At 45.2% G+C, this 22,982-nt stretch overlaps 1 protein-coding gene across 2 annotated transcripts in view; it reads right to left on the bottom strand.

Annotated features, from left to right (window-relative positions):
• LOC143292349 (protein HID1-like) overlaps positions 1–22,982 on the bottom strand; it is a 97,973-nt gene that overhangs the window by 35,369 nt on the left and 39,622 nt on the right. For both annotated transcript variants that reach the window (XM_076602540.1, XM_076602541.1), the window contains exons 13-16: positions 21,844–21,922; positions 13,332–13,393; positions 12,883–12,985; positions 10,315–10,539 (exon numbers count right to left, since the gene is read on the bottom strand). In XM_076602540.1, coding sequence (XP_076458655.1) covers positions 10,315–10,539; positions 12,883–12,985; positions 13,332–13,393; positions 21,844–21,922 — 469 coding nt within the window. The remainder of the gene's footprint in view (positions 1–10,314; positions 10,540–12,882; positions 12,986–13,331; positions 13,394–21,843; positions 21,923–22,982) is intronic.

The following is a 22,982-nucleotide window of genomic DNA, read 5'->3' on the forward strand; positions in this document are numbered from 1 at the left end:
CACGCCTCTCAACCACACAGCAATAACACCACCTTTCTTCACACCACATCTCTCAACCACACAGCAACAACACCACCTTTCTTCACACCACATCTCTCAACCACACAGCAACACCACCACCTTTCTTCACACCACGTCTCTCAACCACACAGCAACAACACCACCTTTCTTCACACCACATCTCTCAACCACACAGCAATAACACCACCTTTCTTCACACCACATCTCTCAACCACACAGCAACACCACCTTTCTTCACACCACATCTCTCAACCACACAGCAAAACCACCACCTTTCTTCACACGCCTCTCAACCACACAGCAACACCACCACCTTTCTTCACACCACATCTCTCAACCACACAGCAACAACACCACCTTTCTTCACACCACATCTCTCAACCACACAGCAATAACACCACCTTTCTTCACACCACATCTCTCAACCACACAGCAACACCACCTTTCTTCACACCACATCTCTCAACCACACAGCAACACCACCTTTCTTCACACCACATCTCTCAACCACACAGCAAAACCACCTTTCTTCACACCACATCTCTCAACCACACAGCAACACCACCTTTCTTCACACCACATCTCTCAACCACACAGCAACACAACCACCTTTCTTCACACTACATCTCTCAACCACACAGCAACACCACCTTTCTTCACACCACATCTCTCAACCACACAGCAACACAACCACCTTTCTTCACACCACATCTCTCAACCACACAGCAACACAACCTTTCTTCACACTACATCTCTCAACCACACAGCAACACCACCTTTCTTCACACCACATCTCTCAACCACACAGCAACACCACCTTTCTTCACACCACATCTCTCAACCACACAGCAACACCACCTTTCTTCACACATCTCTCAACCACACAGCAACACAACCTTTCTTCACACTACATCTCTCAACCACACAGCAACACCACCTTTCTTCACACCACGTCTCTCAACCACACAGCAACACCACCTTTCTTCACACCACATCTCTCAACCACACAGCAACACCACCTTTCTTCACACCACGTCTCTCAACCACACAGCAACACCACCTTTCTTCACACATCTCTCAACCACACAGCAACACCACCTTTCTTCAAACCACATCTCTCAACCACACAGCAACACCGCCTTTCTTCACACCACGTCTCTCAACCACACAGCAACACCGCCTTTCTTCACACCACATTCTTCACACAAACACGTTACACAACATGTTTCTTTAGGCGATGTGCTTACACAACACCATCTTTACATGACACCCTTACACTGCGCATTCTTCACATGACATGCTCACACCAACATGGCCTTCACACAACACACTGACTGCATACATCATGTAAGCACACAACACTCTGCACTATCCATGGGGATTTCCCAGCACCAAAATATCAAAGAAACAAGAAATGTCCCAAGCAAATTCTGCAGAAAAATCCCACTGTGCACCAGAGAGATCTGTTGTATAAGAATTTCATGTTCAGCAAATTTGTGCAGACCCACACACATGTGCATACTAACACAAGCAAGCACATGCACACTGACAAACACACAAACACCCACACACACTAACTGACAGACCAGCAAGGATCCCACAGCCCACTTCCACACTGGCTGTGCACTTCATCCCACAGCCCACTTCCACACTGGCTGTGCACTTCATCCCACAGTCCACTTCCACACTGGCTGTGCACTTCATCCCACAGTCCACTTCCACACTGGCTGTGCACTTCATCCCACAGCCCACTTCCACACTGGCTGTGCACTTCATCCCACAGTCCACTTCCACACTGGCTGTGCACTTCATCCCACAGCCCACTTCCACACTGGCTGTGCACTTCATCCCACAGTCCACTTCCACATTGGCTGTGCACTTCATCCCACAGCCCACTTCCACACTGGCTGTGCACTTCATCCCACAGCCCACTTCCACACTGGCTGTGCACTTCATCCCACAGCCCACTTCCACACTGGCTGTGCACTTTATCCCACAGCCCACTTCCACACTGGCTGTGCACTTCATCCCACAGTCCACTTCCACACTGGCTGTGCACTTCATCCCACAGCCCACTTCCACACTGGCTGTGCACTTTATCCCACAGCCCACTTCCACACTGGCTGTGCACTTCATCCCACAGTCCACTTCCACACTGGCTGTGCACTTCATCCCCAGTCACCACAAACTTGAAGACAGGTCAACAGCTGTGTCTTGGTTACAGTGCTGGACTTGGAATCTGAGAGTCCTGGGTTCAAATGCTAGTTACGGCTCTTGGTGCTTTGAAGTCTGAGATTGTTCCCATTTCCCAGGTCAACAGCTGTGCTCACCTGCTCACAGTGCCTCAACTTCCTTCATCACTTGACGCATGCTTCAACATCAAATGCACACGTTAAAGATCCCAGGTAATCCTTGTAAGCATATGGTGGGCCATGGAAATAACATATCCAGCATGCACACACCTGAAAATGGAGTACAGCTGCCTACTTGGTGGGGTAACAGCCCACTCCAACACACGAGTGAACAATGGAGAACACACAAGTCATAAGACAAGACATCAAACAGGCCACTACCACTAACTTGTTTTTCCTGAACCTCTTAGACAAGACATCAAACAGGCCACTACCACTAACTTGTTTTTCCTGAACCTCTTAGACAAGACATCAAACAGGCCACTACCACTACATTGTTTTTCCTGAACCTCTTAGACAAGACATCAAACAGGCCACTACCACTAACTTGTTTTTCCTGAACCTCTTAGACAAGACATCAAACACGCCACTACCACTAACTTGTTTTTCCTGAACCTCTTAGACAAGACATCAAACACGCCACTACCACTAACTTGTTTTTCCTGAACCTCTTAGACAAGACATCAAACAGGCCACTACCACTAACTTGTTTTTCCTGAACCTCTTAGACAAGACATCAAACAGGCCACTACCACTAACTTGTTTTTCCTGAACCTCTTAGACAAGACATCAAACAGGCCACTACCACTAACTTGTTTTTCCTGAACCTCTTAGACAAGACATCAAACAGGCCACTACCACTAACTTGTTTTTCCTGAACCTCTTAGACAAGACATCAAACACGCCACTACCACTACATTGTTTTTCCTGAACCTCTTAGACAAGACATCAAACAGGCCACTTCCACTACATTGTTTTTCCTGAACCTCTTAGACAAGACATCAAACAGGCCACTACCACTAACTTGTTTTTCCTGAACCTCTTAGACAAGACATCAAACACGCCACTACCACTACATTGTTTTTCCTTAACCTCTTAGACAAGACATCAAACACGCCACTACCACTAACTTGTTTTTCCTGAACCTCTTAACTGCGCTGTTGACGTATGGCGTATGTCATGAAATGTCGCTCACCAATGCTGTATTGACGTGCGCCGTACATCATGTTACAACGTTCTATTTTTCGAGTCCTGCATTACAGAAAAGTCTGCTAACCATTAAATTAGCTCCCCTGAGCGCTCTTTAGTTCCATAAGCTAAAACTATTCATTGGATTGTCACATTTATGACGAAAGTTTTGCAATTTTGTACGAAGCTCAAGTTGTGTTTGCAAAGCCATGGCTGAACACAGACAAACCCCAACACTTGCACTAATATTGAAAGAATTCTTTCGGGATGCAAACAGTAGAGATGAAGGTTGTGGACTGAATGAGATAGAACTGCGTGAAGTTGATGCCGAAGACGCTGATTTTGACAGTGGAGGGGGGTGGGAGGTGGAGTTGCTTGACGAAATTGAAGACAGACAAGTGGGTGTTTACGAGGTTTGTCAGTTTATTATTTGTTTTCTGTTCGTTGTAACAATGAATAGGACTATACTGTGTGTGTTTTGAATGTGTTAACTGTGGTAAATAGCTTCGTCAGTCACTGATCAGTGCGTGTATGTGTGAGAGAGAGTCAGTCATGTGTGCACTGTGTGTGACCATCACAGCCCAAGGGGGCGTGGCTTGCTGCCTGGCTCATTGTTGATGACAGCGTGTGTCGCTCGCCTAGAGCTTTCTGTGTGTTCGTTCCCGAGTGTGTATTGGTTTGTTATTGTTGTTGTTTTGTGTGTGGGTGAGAGTGGGGGAGAGGGGGGGGAGGAGATGTTTTACAACTGAAATCAGAGAATGATATACAGAATTGTATGCCTACATTACTTTGTAAATGCAACACTTGTAGAAGTGTGTGTGTGTGTGTGTGTGTGTGTGTGTGTGTGTGTGTGTGTGTGTGTGTTGTCATTTTGTTTTGTATGAGAAAGAGAGAATGAAGGGGGTGTGGCATACCATGAACCAGTTTCAGTGTGTGTGTGTGTTTTGGGGGTTTGGGGTGGGGGGTGGGGTAGGTGTGTGTGTGTTTGTATTTCAGCTTCTGAAAACAATCAGAAATAAAATGGTACCATTTCATGATCTTTTTATATGTAAAAAAAAAAAAAAATCCAAAAAAAATCAACAAACTTAGTCTTTTATGCAATGTGTTTCAGGTATGCAGCATGGTGATGATCATGATGTTCGTCCTGGACCATCTGGAGTTGACAACTTGCCACAAACCTACAGCTGAAGACCAGCAGCAGCAAGACCAAAGGGCAGTAAACAAGCCTCCAGCAATTCTGGATTACAACAAGAACATGGGTGCCATGGTCCATCATGACCAACAGCTGCAGCCCTACGATGCCACAAGGAAAACCCTGAAGTGGTACAGATAGCTGTGTGTGCGTTTTCTACAAATTGCCATGCTGAATGCACACATCCTCTACAAAAAAGCAGGCAACAGCAGTACATCCCTGGACTTCCAGAAGGATGTAATTAGTGCTATGATTTTTGGTGACCAAGACCCAGACACTGCTAAAGATGACCACGCTGTTTGTCTTGTGTGGACGACACTTCATCCCACCTACCCCACAGAAGGCCCGGCTACAAAGGAGGTGCAGAGTCTGCTGGAAGAAAGGACAAAGAAAGGATGTGAGGTTCTACTGCCCAGACTGCCCCAGTAAACCAGCACTGTGTCATGAAGACTGTTTCTGCAAGTACCACACACAGCGTTTTTACTGGCGATAGATCCTGGGTGAGTACATCCTTTTCATTCTTTGTGTGGACTGTGTTGGAGTCTTATGGACCTGGACACTGTTGCACAGCCTTGACAGTGTGTGTGGTTGATCACACCAGTCACAAGAAAGACTGACTGATAACCTGGTGGATGTTGTAGCACCTATATGATGGAATGACAGTCCCATTTTTTTTAAATTGCATTTTATGGAATTTTTGTGTCAGATTGACTCATAATTTGAACATGTGAGCATTAAAAACAAAATCTTGGTTCATTGTCCTTTCATTTGATATATACTTTTACATACTTATCTTCAGTACTTTTTGAAATATAAGCAAATCAAAATCATTGGCATGTTTTTCTTGTTTTTCTGAAAATTTTCTCAGCATAGGCCATAGCAAAACATACTAGCAGTGAAGGGGTTAAGAAGGCTGAACTGCTGACGCATCCACAGAGTGAGCAAGACAAAGCTGGAGCAACTGAACAAAGCCACATTCTCACTCTCCTTACAACAACCACTACATAAACACCAACAAATCATCAATAAAACAACAGAAAGGGAATATGGCACAAAGCAGAGAAATCATCTGTCAAATGAATAAATGAACACAACGCAGAGAAAACAACATTTGCATTGCACTCAAGCCGGACTACTAACACCAAAAGCAAATATCCCGCAACAACACAGTTCAACATAAACTGCAAAAAGAAAGGGAGAATATCATTATTGTAATTATCAAACAATATTTTCATGGTACTTAAAACAAGGGCACACACACATAATGCCATCTATAAAATACAAAGGCGCACACACACACACAGTTCAAACACACACGCACTTGCAGACACACAAACACACAGAGAATATGTGATCCACAATGCAGTCAAAGACAGTGCAAAGAATCCACCTCTTTCACACACAGACACACACTTCATAAAAAATCTTTGTCAAATCTAGCACTGTTAATTAATTTTGAATTTAAAAAAATGTTGAATCTAGCACTGTTGATTAACTGTGAACAACAAAACAGTTGAGAGATGAACCACAAAAACAAGCATCCCCGACACTTCCCAAGTGGAAAGGACACACTGCAGTTTCACTCAGCACGTCTCTCTTTCCAATTTGAAGATGGACACATCAAGAGAGAAACTTGGACATCACAGCTACAGGTGGACACACAACAGTTGTTGACAACATGCACAACTATGACAGCAGTGACCTAACACTGACCATTTGGACCCTGCACAACATGTGGCATGACAACAATAGCCTGGGTGGGGCGGACTCATTTCTGTAACACTCTGGGTTTAAAGCACCTGTCTTAACCCCTAGGCTGCCTGCATGACGAGATAACTCGTCATGGCAAGCATGTATGCTTCGCTGCCTGCATGACGAGATAACTCGTCATCGAAATATTCTGACTTTTCCCTGCTTTGCATTCAGTTCGTTGACAAAAATGCTGGTAGCTTTAGCTTGGGGAATCTTTCTGGATTCTATTCACAGCTAGAAACAACATCTGCGTCATAAGGCAGTCCTTTATTTGAATGTTTTGGTTGGGTTACTGGCCGCAATCTTTGCCTGGCTCCTCTCCTCGCTCGCTCAACAAAATGTCGGACTGACTCCGTGTTCAAGGCATGCGATTGTGACGAACTAAATCAGCCAAAATTACTTTCTTTAGCTGATGCTCAGAAAGAATTGGAGCATAAATTCGAAGGAGAAGACAGTGGTGAACATTTATAGGACGATTTGATAGAAAATAAAGGGAGCAATCAAGAGAGTGGCCAAGATACAACTATCAGTGAGAGATGCAGGCTTTTCAACTCTAGCAGACGACAGGTCACCTAATTTTTAGCAGGGCACCATATGAGCTATTTTCTTGGCACTCAGCCAACGCGGTCTGATGAAGTGACCGTGTGAGAGGGGTGAAGAGGAGGGGGGGGGGTGGAGACTGAGGGGGCGTGGCCTCACATCCATATTATCACTTGCAGAAGTCACAATGCATCTATTTCTTTTTCAGTTTTTTTTATATTGTGGTTGTTCTAGTATGATTTTGTGTGTGCAGATATCCATTTGTCCAGAAAATGATATTTTTGTGCAAATTACCAGACTAATGTTTGTAATGAACAAGTTGAAAATGTGACAAAAAACAAAACACTGATTTCAAAACAACAGCATGTCACTTAAAATGCATAAAATGGGAAAACATCATGTGTTTTGTATTCTTTATTCATTTCCCTTTCAGAAAATGTATACTTTTATGTGTCTTTCTCCAATAACAAAGAGCACAGAATTTTTTGAAAATTTATACCCGTTTTTTGTGAAATAACCCTGGCAAATAGATTTCACTTAAATCTTATTTTCCTGGCAGCGAAAGGGTTAATATTAAAACAGCCTGGGTGGGGCGGACTCATTTCTGTAACACTTTGGGTTTAAAGCACCTGTCTTAATATTAAAACAGCCTGGGTGTGGCGGACTCATTTCTGTAACACTTTGGGTCTAAAGCACCTGTCTTAATATTAAAACAGCCTGGGTGGGGCGGACTCATTTCTGTAACACTTTGGGTTTAAAGCACCTGTCTTAATATTAAAACAGCCTGGGTGGGGCGGACTCATTTCTGTAACACTTTGGGTTTAAAGCACCTGTCTTAATATTAAAACAGCCTGGGTGGGGCGGACTCATTTCTGTAACACTTTGGGTCTAAAGCACCTGTCTTAATATTAAAACAGCCTGGGTGGGGCGGACTCATTTCTGTTAACACTTTGGGTCTAAAGCACCTGTCTTAATATTAAAACAGCCTGGGTGGGGCGGACTCATTTCTGTTAACACTTTGGGTCTAAAGCACCTGTCTTAATATTAAAACAGCCTGGGTGGGGCGGACTCATTTCTGTAACACTTTGGGTTTAAAGCACCTGTCTTAATATTAACCCCTAGGCTGCCTGCATGACGAGATAACTCGTCATGGCAAGCATGTATGCTTCGCTGCCACAATGACGAGATAACTCGTCATCGAAATATTCTGACTTTTCCCTGCTTTGCATTCAGTTTGTTGACAAAAATGCTGGTAGCTTTAGCTTGGGGAATCTTTCTGGATTCTATTCATAGCTAGAAACAACATCTGCGTCATAAGGCAGTCCTTTATTTGAATGTTTTGGTTGGGTTACTGGCCGCAATCTTTGCCTGGCTCCTCTCCTCGCTCGCTCAACAAAATGTCGGACTGACTCCGTGTTCAAGGCATGCGATTGTGACGAACTAAATCAGCCAAAATTACTTTCTTTAGCTGATGCTCAGAAAGAATTGGAGCATAAATTCGAAGGAGAAGACAGTGGTGAACATTTATAGGACGATTTGATAGAAAATAAAGGGAGCAATCAAGAGAGTGGCCAAGATACAACTATCAGTGAGAGATGCAGGCTTTTCAACTCTAGCAGACGACAGGTCACCTAATTTTTAGCAGGGCACCATATGAGCTATTTTCTTGGCACTCAGCCAACGCGGTCTGATGAAGTGACCGTGTGAGAGGGGTGAAGAGGAGGGGGGGGGGTGGAGACTGAGGGGGCGTGGCCTCACATCCATATTATCACTTGCAGAAGTCACAATGCATCTATTTCTTTTTCAGTTTTTTTTATATTGTGGTTGTTCTAGTATGATTTTGTGTGTGCAGATATCCATTTGTCCAGAAAATGATATTTTTGTGCAAATTACCAGACTAATGTTTGTAATGAACAAGTTGAAAATGTGACAAAAAACAAAACACTGATTTCAAAACAACAGCATGTCACTTAAAATGCATAAAATGGGAAAACATCATGTGTTTTGTATTCTTTATTCATTTCCCTTTCAGAAAATGTATACTTTTATGGGTCTTTCTCCAATAACAAAGAGCACAGAATTTTTTGAAAATTTATACCCGTTTTTTGTGAAAAAACCCTGGCAAATAGATTTCACTTAAATCTTATTTTCCTGGCAGCGAAAGGGTTAAAACAGCCTGGGTGTGGCGGACTCATTTCTGTAACACTTTGGGTTTAAAGCACCTGTCTTAATATTAAAACAGCCTGGGTGGGGCGGACTCATTTCTGTAACATGGGTTTAAAGCACCTGTCTTAAAATTAAAACAAAGTATAATAAAAGAGAAAAAATTATTTCATTTTTAAATCAACAAAATACAAATACAGAAATCCATAAACAGAGAAATGCTCCTACTCAAGCAAAAGCATATTATGCAAGTGTATACACCCCCACACAAATGCTTTACATCTAATACCACTACAAACAAAAAGATGTGAAAATGAGAAAGAAAGAAAATAAAAGAACACAGACATACATACACATACAGTCTGTACACAGCAGGCTTATATATATGTACTGGTGTCAATGGTTTCTCCAGTCAATGGGAAACCATTTACAGCTTAGTCTTTTGTGAAGGACTATGACTCTCAAACTAGGAGGCAAAATTGCACTGGCTCTTAGTGCTGCAGCCTTGTGGGCTAGTTGGCCTTAGGGAACCATCCCAACGCCGAAGAAGGGAAGGCAAGTGTTCACACTACCCTACATGATCCAACACACAGACAGACCAGCAGTGTTCACACTACCCTACATGATCCAACACACAGACAGACAGACAGACCAGCAGTGTTCACACTACCCTACATGATCCAACACACAGACAGACAGACCAGCAGTGTTCACACTACCCTACATGATCCAACACACAGACAGACAGACCAGCAGTGTTCACACTACCCTACATGATCCAACACACAGACAGACAGAGAGACAGACCAGCAGTGTTCACACTACCCTACATGATCCAACACACAGACAGACCAGCAGTGTTCACACTACCCTACATGATCCAACACACAGACAGACAGACCAGCAGTGTTCACACTACCCTACATGATCCAACACACAGACAGACAGACCAGCAGTGTTCACACTACCCTACATGATCCAACACACAGACAGACAGACCAGCAGTGTTCACACTACACCTACAGATCCACACACAGACAGACAGACAGACCAGCAGTGTTCACACTACCCTACATGATCCAACACACAGACAGACAGACAGACCAGCAGTGTTCACACTACCCTACATGATCCAACACACAGACAGACAGACAGACCAGCAGTGTTCACACTACCCTACATGATCCAACACACAGACAGACAGACAGACAGACCAGCAGACTGACACACACACAGGAAGAGACCCAACAGTCCAACAAGACTCACGTGGCGTGGCGGCCAGCGAGGCCTTCAGGGTCCCAGGTTCGGCCTCAGCGGCAGGTATGGCCCCCTCCATGGTCTGGGGTTCCCGCGAGTCCAGGGGCGGGGGAGCGAACTTCTTGCCCCGCTTGGTCAGGGCGCGTGCGATGGCCGAGTGGTCCACAGGCAGGTTGGCCAGCTGGTGGAAGATGTTCCGCTTCCGGATGATGGTGTACACCAGGTTGGAGTTGCCTGCACCCAGAGTTTGAACCTTGATTTGCTTGTCACCACGCACTTGTCAGTTGTCACCACACACTTGTCACCACACACTTGTCACCACGCACTTGTCAGTTGTCATCTCACACTTGTCACCACGCACTTGTCAGTTGTCACCACACACTTGTCACCACGCACTTGTCAGTTGTCATCTCACACTTGTCAGTTGTCACTTGTCACCTCACACTTGTATCCACACAAAGTGAAGAGAGCACAGTGATAGAAGGTAGAGACAGAGCACAGTGACAGAAGGTAGAGACAGAGACAGAGCACAGTGACAGAAGGTAGAGACAGAGCACAGTGACAGAAGGTAGAGACAGAGCACAGTGACAGAAGGTAGAGACAGACACAGAGCACAGTGACAGAAGGTAGAGACAGAGCACAGTGACAGAAGGTAGACACAGAGCACAGTGACAGAAGGTAGACACAGAGCACAGTGACAGAAGGTAGAGACAGAGCACAGTGACAGAAGGTAGAGACAGAGACAGAGCACAGTGACAGAAGGTAGAGACAGAGCACAGTGACAGAAGGTAGAGACAGAGCACAGTGACAGAAGGTAGAGACAGAGACAGAGCACAGTGACAGAAGGTAGAGACAGAGCACAGTGACAGAAGGTAGAGACAGAGCACAGTGACAGAAGGTAGAGACAGAGACAGAGCACAGTGACAGAAGGTAGAGACAGAGCACAGTGATAGAAGGTAGAGACAGAGCACAGTGACAGAAGGTAGAGACAGAGACAGAGCACAGTGACAGAAGGTAGAGACAGAGACAGAGCACAGTGACAGAAGGTAGAGACAGAGCACAGTGACAGAAGGTAGAGACAGAGCACAGTGACAGAAGGTAGAGACAGAGCACAGTGACAGAAGGTAGAGACAGAGACAGAGCACAGTGACAGAAGGTAGAGACAGAGACAGAGCACAGTGACAGAAGGTAGAGACAGAGACAGAGCACAGTGACAGAAGGTAGAGACAGAGCACAGTGACAGAAGGTAGACAGACAGAGCACAGTGACAGAAGGTAGACAGACAGAGCACAGTGACAGAAGGTAGAGACAGAGCACAGTGACAGAAGGTAGAGACAGAGACAGAGCACAGTGACAGAAGGTAGAGACAGAGCACAGTGACAGAAGGTAGAGACAGAGACAGAGCACAGTGACAGAAGGTAGAGACAGAGCACAGTGACAGAAGGTAGAGACAGAGCACAGTGACAGAAGGTAGACACAGAGCACAGTGACAGAAGGTAGAGACAGAGCACAGTGACAGAAGGTAGAGACAGACACAGAGCACAGTGACAGAAGGTAGACACAGAGCACAGTGACAGAAGGTAGAGACAGAGCACAGTGACAGAAGGTAGAGACAGAGCACAGTGACAGAAGGTAGAGACAGAGCACAGTGACAGAAGGTAGAGACAGACACAGAGCACAGTGACAGAAGGTAGACACAGAGCACAGTGACAGAAGGTAGAGACAGAGCACAGTGACAGAAGGTAGACACAGAGCACAGTGACAGAAGGTAGAGACAGAGCACAGTGACAGAAGGTAGAGACAGACACAGAGCACAGTGACAGAAGGTAGAGACAGAGCACAGTGACAGAAGGTAGAGACAGAGACAGAGCACAGTGACAGAAGGTAGAGACAGAGACAGAGCACAGTGACAGAAGGTAGAGACAGACACAGAGCACAGTGACAGAAGGTAGAGACAGAGCACAGTGATAGAAGGTAGAGACAGAGCACAGTGATAGAAGGTAGAGACAGAGACAGAGCACAGTGACAGAAGGTAGAGACAGAGACAGAGCACAGTGACAGAAGGTAGAGACAGAGCACAGTGACAGAAGGTAGAGACAGAGACAGAGCACAGTGACAGAAGGTAGAGACAGAGACAGAGCACAGTGACAGAAGGTAGAGACAGAGCACAGTGACAGAAGGTAGAGACAGAGCACAGTGACAGAAGGTAGAGACAGAGCACAGTGACAGAAGGTAGAGACAAAGACAGAGCACAGTGATAGAAGGTAGAGACAGAGACAGAGCACAGTGACAGAAGGTAGAGACAGAGCACAGTGACAGAAGGTAGAGACAGAGCACAGTGACAGAAGGTAGAGACAGAGCACAGTGACAGAAGGTAGAGACAGAGACAGAGCACAGTGACAGAAGGTAGAGACAGAGACAGAGCACAGTGACAGAAGGTAGAGACAGAGACAGAGCACAGTGACAGAAGGTAGAGACAGAGACAGAGCACAGTGACAGAAGGTAGAGACAGAGCACAGTGACAGAAGGTAGAGACAGAAGGTAGAGGTGACAGAGAAGACAGGTCAGACTGGTCACCATCAAACTGGTACTGGATGATGTTGTTGAAGACCTCCAGCAGAAAGAAGACCAGGTGATGGTTGGTGGGGCTGGCAAACAGGAACCACGGTGTGCTGAACGCCTGAACATAAACCACACACACTGTCATGTCTATCATATACGTCGTCTACACACACACACACACACAGTCACACAAATAAACACACAAACGCACATGAAGAGTCACACATAAGCACAAACACACACACATGCACACACACGCAAATGCACATTAAGTGTCACATGCAGGCATGCACACATACATACACACAAAAACACACACACACAAATGCACATAAAGAGTCACAAACAAGCACAAACACACACACACACACATACACATGCATACACATACACACACACAAACAAGTACACACACACACACGCACACACACACACACACACACGCACACACACACAGGACAGACCTCCAACAGGTGAAGCAGTTTGGTGCTGGCGACCATGGACAGTGTCTTCAGGTAGGGAGACACTGAAATCATCAGGCAGCACATGAGAACATGCAGTGTTGACAACACATTGATTTTTCTTGGATTTCTACAGTGTATTTCACTGCTCATGTTGTGCAGTCCACACTGCTACTCCTGACCCCTGCACAATGCCACAGACACTGTCTCCACACAACGTTCACATCTGACCCCTGCACAATGCCACAGACACTGTCTCCACACAACGTTCACATCAAACTGAACATCCCAGGGATTCTCGTTTTTGTATACTGAGCTTGTCCCCCCCAACCCCCCTCTTCCCCCCACCCCCCGTCCCCCCCTGCCCAGTTTGTTGCAGTGGTGGTTGGAGGACAGACCTTTTTCTGTTCTCTATGGTCAACATACATAGCTGGTGGTTGGAGGACAGATCTTTTTCTGTTCTCTATGGTCAACATACATAGCTGGTGGTTGGAGGACAGACCTTTTTCTGTTCTCTATGGTCAACATACATAGCTGGTGGTTGGAGGACAGACCTTTTTCTGTTCTCTATGGTCAACATACATAGCTGGTGGTTGGAGGACAGACCTTTTTCTGTTCTCTATGGTCAACATACATAGCTGGTGGTTGGAGGGTGGATCTTTTTCTGTTCTCTATGGTCAACATACATAGCTGGTGGTTGGAGGGTGGATCTTTTTCTGTTCTCTATGGTCAACATACATAGCTGGTGGTTGGAGGGTGGATCTTTTTCTGTTCTCTATGGTCAACATACATAGCTGGTGGTTGGAGGACAGATCTTTTTCTGTTCTCTATGGTCAACATACATAGCTGGTGGTTGGAGGACGGATCTTTTTCTGTTCTCTATGGTCAACATACATAGCTGGTGGTTGGAGGGTGGATCTTTTTCTGTTCTCTATGGTCAACATACATAGCTGGTGGTTGGAGGGTGGATCTTTTTCTGTTCTCTATGGTCAACATACATAGCTGGTGGTTGGAGGGTGGATCTTTTTCTGTTCTCTATGGTCAACATACATAGCTGGTGGTTGGAGGACGGATCTTTTTCTGTTCTCTATGGTCAACATACATAGCTGGTGGTTGGAGGACGGATCTTTTTCTGTTCTCTATGGTCAACATACATAGCTGGTGGTTGGAGGACAGATCTTTTTCTGTTCTCTATGGTCAACATACATAACTGGTGGTTGGAGGACGGATCTTTTTCTGTTCTCTATGGTCAACATACATAGCTGGTGGTTGGAGGGTGGATCTTTTTCTGTTCTCTATGGTCAACATACATAGCTGGTGGTTGGAGGACAGATCTTTTTCTGTTCTCTATGGTCAACATACATAGCTGGTGGTTGGAGGACGGATCTTTTTCTGTTCTCTATGGTCAACATACATAGCTGGTGGTTGGAGGGTGGATCTTTTTCTGTTCTCTATGGTCAACATACATAGCTGGTGGTTGGAGGGTGGATCTTTTTCTGTTCTCTATGGTCAACATACATAGCTGGTGGTTGGAGGGTGGATCTTTTTCTGTTCTCTATGGTCAACATACATAGCTGGTGGTTGGAGGACGGATCTTTTTCTGTTCTCTATGGTCAACATACATAGCTGGTGGTTGGAGGACGGATCTTTTTCTGTTCTCTATGGTCAACATACATAGCTGGTGGTTGGAGGACAGATCTTTTTCTGTTCTCTATGGTCAACATACATAACTGGTGGTTGGAGGACGGATCTTTTTCTGTTCTCTATGGTCAACATACATAGCTGGTGGTTGGAGGGTGGATCTTTTTCTGTTCTCTATGGTCAACATACATAGCTGGTGGTTGGAGGACAGATCTTTTTCTGTTCTCTATGGTCAACATACATAGCTGGTGGTTGTAGGACGGATCTTTTTCTGTTCTCTATGGTCAACATACATAGCTGGTGGTTGGAGGACGGATCTTTTTCTGTTCTCTATGGTCAACATACATAGCTGGTGGTTGGAGGGTGGATCTTTTTCTGTTCTCTATGGTCAACATACATAGCTGGTGGTTGGAGGACGGATCTTTTTCTGTTCTCTATGGTCAACATACATAGCTGGTGGTTGGAGGGTGGATCTTTTTCTGTTCTCTATGGTCAACATACATAGCTGGTGGTTGGAGGACTGATCTTTTTCTGTTCTCTATGGTCAACATACATAGCTGGTGGTTGGAGGGTGGATCTTTTTATGTTCTCTATGGTCAACATACATAGCTGGTGGTTGGAGGACGGATCTTTTTCTGTTCTCTATGGTCAACATACATAGCTGGTGGTTGGAGGACGGATCTTTTTCTGTTCTCTATGGTCAACATACATAGCTGGTGGTTGGAGGGTGGATCTTTTTCTGTTCTCTATGGTCAACATACATAGCTGGTGGTTGGAGGACGGATCTTTTTCTGTTCTCTATGGTCAACATACATAGCTGGTGGTTGGAGGGTGGATCTTTTTCTGTTCTCTATGGTCAACATACATAGCTGGTGGTTGGAGGACTGATCTTTTTCTGTTCTCTATGGTCAACATACATAGCTGGTGGTTGGAGGGTGGATCTTTTTATGTTCTCTATGGTCAACATACATAGCTGGTGGTTGGAGGACGGATCTTTTTCTGTTCTCTATGGTCAACATACATAGCTGGTGGTTGGAGGACGGATCTTTTTCTGTTCTCTATGGTCAACATACATAGCTGGTGGTTGGAGGGTGGATCTTTTTCTGTTCTCTATGGTCAACATACATAGCTGGTGGTTGGAGGACTGATCTTTTTCTGTTCTCTATGGTCAACATACATAGCTGGTGGTTGGAGGGTGGATCTTTTTCTGTTCTCTATGGTCAACATACATAGCTGGTGGTTGGAGGACAGATCTTTTTCTGTTCTCTATGGTCAACATACATAGCTGGTGGTTGGAGGACGGATCTTTTTCTGTTCTCTATGGTCAACATACATAGCTGGTGGTTGGAGGACGGATCTTTTTCTGTTCTCTATGGTCAACATACATAGCTGGTGGTTGGAGGGTGGATCTTTTTCTGTTCTCTATGGTCAACATACATAGCTGGTGGTTGGAGGACGGATCTTTTTCTGTTCTCTATGGTCAACATACATAGCTGGTGGTTGGAGGGTGGATCTTTTTCTGTTCTCTATGGTCAACATACATAGCTGGTGGTTGGAGGACTGATCTTTTTCTGTTCTCTATGGTCAACATACATAGCTGGTGGTTGGAGGGTGGATCTTTTTATGTTCTCTATGGTCAACATACATAGCTGGTGGTTGGAGGACGGATCTTTTTCTGTTCTCTATGGTCAACATACATAGCTGGTGGTTGGAGGGTGGATCTTTTTCTGTTCTCTATGGTCAACATACATAGCTGGTGGTTGGAGGACAGATCTTTTTCTGTTCTCTATGGTCAACATACATAGCTGGTGGTTGGAGGACAGATCTTTTTCTGTTCTCTATGGTCAACATACATAGCTGGTGGTTGGAGGACGGATCTTTTTCTGTTCTCTATGGTCAACATACATAGCTGGTGGTTGGAGGGTGGATCTTTTTCTGTTCTCTATGGTCAACATACATAGCTGGTGGTTGGAGGACAGATCTTTTTCTGTTCTCTATGGTCAACATACATAGCTGGTGGTTGGAGGACGGATCTTTTTCTGTTCTCTATGGTCAACATACATAACTGGTGGTTGGAGGACAGATCGTTTTCTGTTCTCTATGGTCAACATACATAGCTGGTGGTTGGAGGACAGATCTTTTTCTGTTCTTTATGGTCAACATACATAGCTGGTGGTTGGAGGGTGGATCTTTTTCTGTTCTCTATGGTCAACATACATAGCTGGTGGTTGGTGGGTGGATCTTTTTCTGTTCTCTATGGTCAACATACATAGCTGGTGGTTGGAGGGTGGATCTTTTTCTGTTCTCTATGGTCAACATACATGGCTGGTGGTTGGAGGACAGACCTTTTTCTGTTCTCTATGGTCAACATACATAGCTGGTGGTTGGAGGACAGATCTTTTTCTGTTCTCTATGGTCAACATACATAGCTGGTGGTTGGAGGGTGGATCTTTTTCTGTTCTCTATGGTCAACATACATGGCTGGTGGTTGGAGGACAGACCTTTTTCTGTTCTCTATGGTCAACATACATAGCTGGTGGTTGGAGGACAGATCTTTTTCTGTTCTCTATGGTCAACATACATAGCTGGTGGTTGGAGGGTGGATCTTTTTCTGTTCTCTATGGTCAACATACATAGCTGGTGGTTGGAGGACAGATCTTTTTCTGTTCTCTATGGTCAACATACATAGCTGGTGGTTGGTGGGTGGATCTTTTTCTGTTCTCTATGGTCAACATACATAGCTGGTGGTTGGAGGGTGGATCTTTTTCTGTTCTCTATGGTCAACATACATAACTGGTGGTTGGAGGACAGATCTTTTTCTGTTCTCTATGGTCAACATACATAGCTGGTGGTTGGAGGACAGATCTTTTTCTGTTCTCTATGGTCAACATACATAGCTGGTGGTTGGAGGACAGATCTTTTTCTGTTCTCTATGGTCAACATACATAGCTGGTGGTTGGAGGACAGATCTTTTTCTGTTCTCTATGGTCAACATACATAGCTGGTGGTTGGAGGACAGATCTTTTTCTGTTCTCTATGGTCAACATACATAGCTGGTGGTTGGAGGACGGATCTTTTTCTGTTCTCTATGGTCAACATACATAGCTGGTGGTTGTAGGGTGGATCTTTTTCTGTTCTCTATGGTCAACATACATAGCTGGTGGTTGGAGGACGGATCTTTTTCTGTTCTCTATGGTCAACATACATAGCTGGTGGTTGGAGGGTGGATCTTTTTCTGTTCTCTATGGTCAACATACATAGCTGGTGGTTGGAGGACGGATCTTTTTCTGTTCTCTATGGTCAACATACATAGCTGGTTGTTGGAGGGTGGATCTTTTTCTGTTCTCTATGGTCAACATACATAGCTGGTGGTTGGAGGACTGATCTTTTTCTGTTCTCTATGGTCAACATACATACCTGGTGGTTGGAGGACAGATCTTTTTCTGTTCTCTATGGTCAACATACATAGCTGGTGGTTGGAGGGTGGATCTTTTTATGTTCTCTATGGTCAACATACATAGCTGGTGGTTGGAGGACGGATCTTTTTCTGTTCTCTATGGTCAACATACATAGCTGGTGGTTGGAGGACAGATCTTTTTCTGTTCTCTATGGTCAACATACATAGCTGGTGGTTGGAGGACGGATCTTTTTCTGTTCTCTATGGTCAACATACATAGCTGGTGGTTGGTGGGTGGATCTTTTTCTGTTCTCTATGGTCAACATACATAGCTGGTGGTTGGAGGGTGGATCTTTTTCTGTTCTCTATGGTCAACATACATAGCTGGTGGTTGGAGGACAGATCTTTTTCTGTTCTCTATGGTCAACATACATAGCTGGTGGTTGGAGGACAGATCTTTTTCTGTTCTCTATGGTCAACATACATAGCTGGTGGTTGGAGGACGGATCTTTTTCTGTTCTCTATGGTCAACATACATAGCTGGTGGTTGGAGGGTGGATCTTTTTCTGTTCTCTATGGTCAACATACATAGCTGGTGGTTGGAGGACAGATCTTTTTCTGTTCTCTATGGTCAACATACATAGCTGGTGGTTGGAGGACAGATCTTTTTCTGTTCTCTATGGTCAACATACATAGTTGGTGGTTGTAGGGTGGATCTTTTTCTGTTCTCTATGGTCAACATACATAGTTGGTGGTTGTAGGGTGGATCTTTTTCTGTTCTCTATGGTCAACATGCATAGGTGCAGGCCTGGAAATGCCTGAACCCCTTTCATGTGTATCTCATGCAGAAGATTAAGTGTGTCACTGTGTGTAGTGTGTCACTGTGTCTTGTGCATAACTGTGTGAGGACCAAGAGTATCACAACGTTCTCCATCACCACCTGGACAGTAAGGCAACAGACACAATGCACCAGTGACAATGATGGTCAGCACACAGTGACATATGACACACTGCCACACAGACTCATTACACAGTGGCACATGACACACAGTAACAAACTATACACAGTGACACACTACAAACAGTGACACACTACACACAGTTACACACTAAACACAGTGACACGAACACACACACAGTGAAACACTACACACAGTGACACACTATACGGTGACACACTACACACAGTGCCACGCTTCACAAAGTGATACGCTACACACAGTGACGCACTACACACAGTGACATACTATACAGTGGCATGCTATTCACAGTGACATACTACATACAGGGACACACTACACACAGTGACACACTACATGCTACACACAGACACTCACTGTTGACAATGATGGTCAGTAGACAGTCACACACTACACATAGTTACACACTACACACAGTGACATGCTACACACAGACACTCACTATTGACAATGATGGTCAGTAGACAGTGACACACTACACACAGTGACACTGAAGACAGTAACACACTACACACAGTGACACACTACACACAGATACTCACCGTTGACAATGATGGTCAGTAGACAGTGACACACTACACACAGTAACACACTACACACAACGACACACTATGCACAGTGACACACTACACGCTACACACAGACACTCAGCATTGACAATTACATTCAGCAGACAGTGACACACAACACATAGTGACACACAACACATACTACACAAGAGACTCACCGTTGACAATGTACACACAGTGGCACACAACATACAGTGACACACTACACATACTACACCAAGACACTAAATGATGAGAATGATGGTCAGCAGACAGTGACACGCTACACACAGTGACACACTACACACAGTGACACACTACACATACAACACAGACACTCACCGTTGACAATGATGGTCAGCAGACAATGACACACTACACACAGTGACACACTACACACAGTGACGGTGACAGACTACACAGACACTCACCGTTGACAATGATGGTCAACACACAGTGACACACTACACACAATGACACACTATACACAGTGACACACTACACACAGACACACCACTGACAATGATGGTCAGCAGACAGTGATACACTACACACAGTGACACACTATACACAGTGACACGCTACATACAGTGACACGCTACACAAAAACACTCAGCATTGACAATGATGGTCAGCAGACAGTGACACACACTACACACAGTGACACACACTATGACACACACTACACACAGTGACACACACTACACACAGTGACACACACTACACACAGACACTCACCGTTGACAATGATGGTCTGCAGACAGTGACATGCTACACACAGTGACACACTACATACAGTGACACATTACACACAGTGACACACTACACACAGTGACACGCTACACACAGACACTCACCGTTGACAATGATGGTCTGCAGACAGTGACATGCTACACACAGTGACACATTACACACAGTGACACGCTACACACAGTGACACACTACACACAGTGACACGCTACACGCAGACACTCACCGTTGACAATGATGGTCTACAGACAGTGACATGCTACACACAGTGAACCACTACATACAGTGACACGCTACACACAGTGACACACTACACACAGACACTCACCGTTGACAATGATGGTCAGCAGACAGTGACACACTATACACAGTGACACACACTACACACGGTGACACACTACACACGGTGACACACTACACAGACACTCACCGTTGACAATGATGGTCAGCAGACAGTGACACACTACACACAGTGACACACACTACACACAGTGACACACTGCACACAGACACTCACCGTTGACAATGATGGTCAGCAGACAGTGACACACTACACACAGTGACACACACTACACACAGTGACACACTGCACACAGACACTCACCGTTGACAATGATGGTCAGCAGACAGTGACACACTACACACAGTGACACACACTACACACAGTGACACACTGCACACAGACACTCACCGTTGACAATGATGGTCAGCAGACAGTGACACACTATACACAGTGACACACGCTACACACAGTGACACACTACACACAGTGACACGCTACACGCAGACACTCACCGTTGACAATGATGGTCTACAGACAGTGACATGCTACACACAGTGAACCACTACATACAGTGACACGCTACACACAGTGACACACTACACACAGACACTCACCGTTGACAATGATGGTCAGCAGACAGTGACACTATACACAGTGACACACACTACACACGGTGACACACTACAGACACACTACACACAGTGACACACACTACACACAGTGACACACTGCACACAGACACTCACCGTTGACAATGATGGTCAGCAGACAGTGACACACTACACACAGTGACACACACTACACACGGTGACACACTACACAGACACTCACCGTTGACAATGATGGTCAGCAGACAGTGACACACTACACACAGTGACACACACTACACACGGTGACACACTACACAGACACTCACCGTTGACAATGATGGTCAGCAGACAGTCGAACAAGGGCTGCAGCCTCTGGTGGCCTGTGGTGATGATCTTGTGGAAAACCTGACCACAAACCCCACCTGATGTCACCACTACACCTCTCTTCAACCACCACCACTATACCTCTCTTCAACCATCACCACTATACCTCTCTTCAACCATCACCACTATACCTCTCTTCAACCACCACCATCACCACTACACCTCTTTTCAACCATCACCATCACCACTATACCTCTCTTCAACCATCACCATCACCACTATACCTCTCTTCAACCATCACCACTATACCTCTCTTCAACCATCACCATCACCACTATACCTCTCTTCAACCATCACCATCACCACTATACCTCTCTTCAACCATCACCATCACCACTACACCTTTCTTCAACCATCACCATCACCACTATACCTCTCTTCAACCATCACCATCACCACTACACCTCTCTTCAACCATCACCACTATACCTCTCTTCAACCATCACCACTATACCTCTCTTCAACCATCACCATCACCACTACACCTTTCTTCAACCATCACCATCACCACTATACCTCTCTTCAACCATCACCATCACCACTACACCTTTCTTCAACCATCACCATCACCACTATACCTCTCTTCAACCATCACCATCACCACTACACCTCTCTTCAACCATCACCACTATACCTCTCTTCAACCATCACCATCACCACTATACCTCTCTTCAACCATCACCATCACCACTACACCCCTCTTCAACCATCACCACTACACCTCTCTTCAACCATCACCATCACCACTATACCTCTCTTCAACCATCACCACTATACCTCTCTTCAACCATCACCATCACCACTATACCTCTCTTCAACCATCACCACTATACCTCTCTTCAACCATCACCATCACCACTACACCTTTCTTCAACCATCACCACTATACCTCTCTTCAACCATCACCACTATACCTCTCTTCAACCATCACCACTATACCTCTCTTCAACCATCACCACTACACCTCTCTTCAACCATCACCATCACCACTACACCTTTCTTCAACCATCACCACTATACCTCTCTTCAACCATCACCACTATACCTCTCTTCAACTATCACCACTACACCTCTCTTCAAC

The sequence above is a fragment of the Babylonia areolata genome, chromosome 18, assembly GCF_041734735.1.
Source record: "Babylonia areolata isolate BAREFJ2019XMU chromosome 18, ASM4173473v1, whole genome shotgun sequence".
Classification (NCBI taxonomy): Eukaryota; Metazoa; Mollusca; class Gastropoda; order Neogastropoda; family Buccinidae; genus Babylonia; species Babylonia areolata.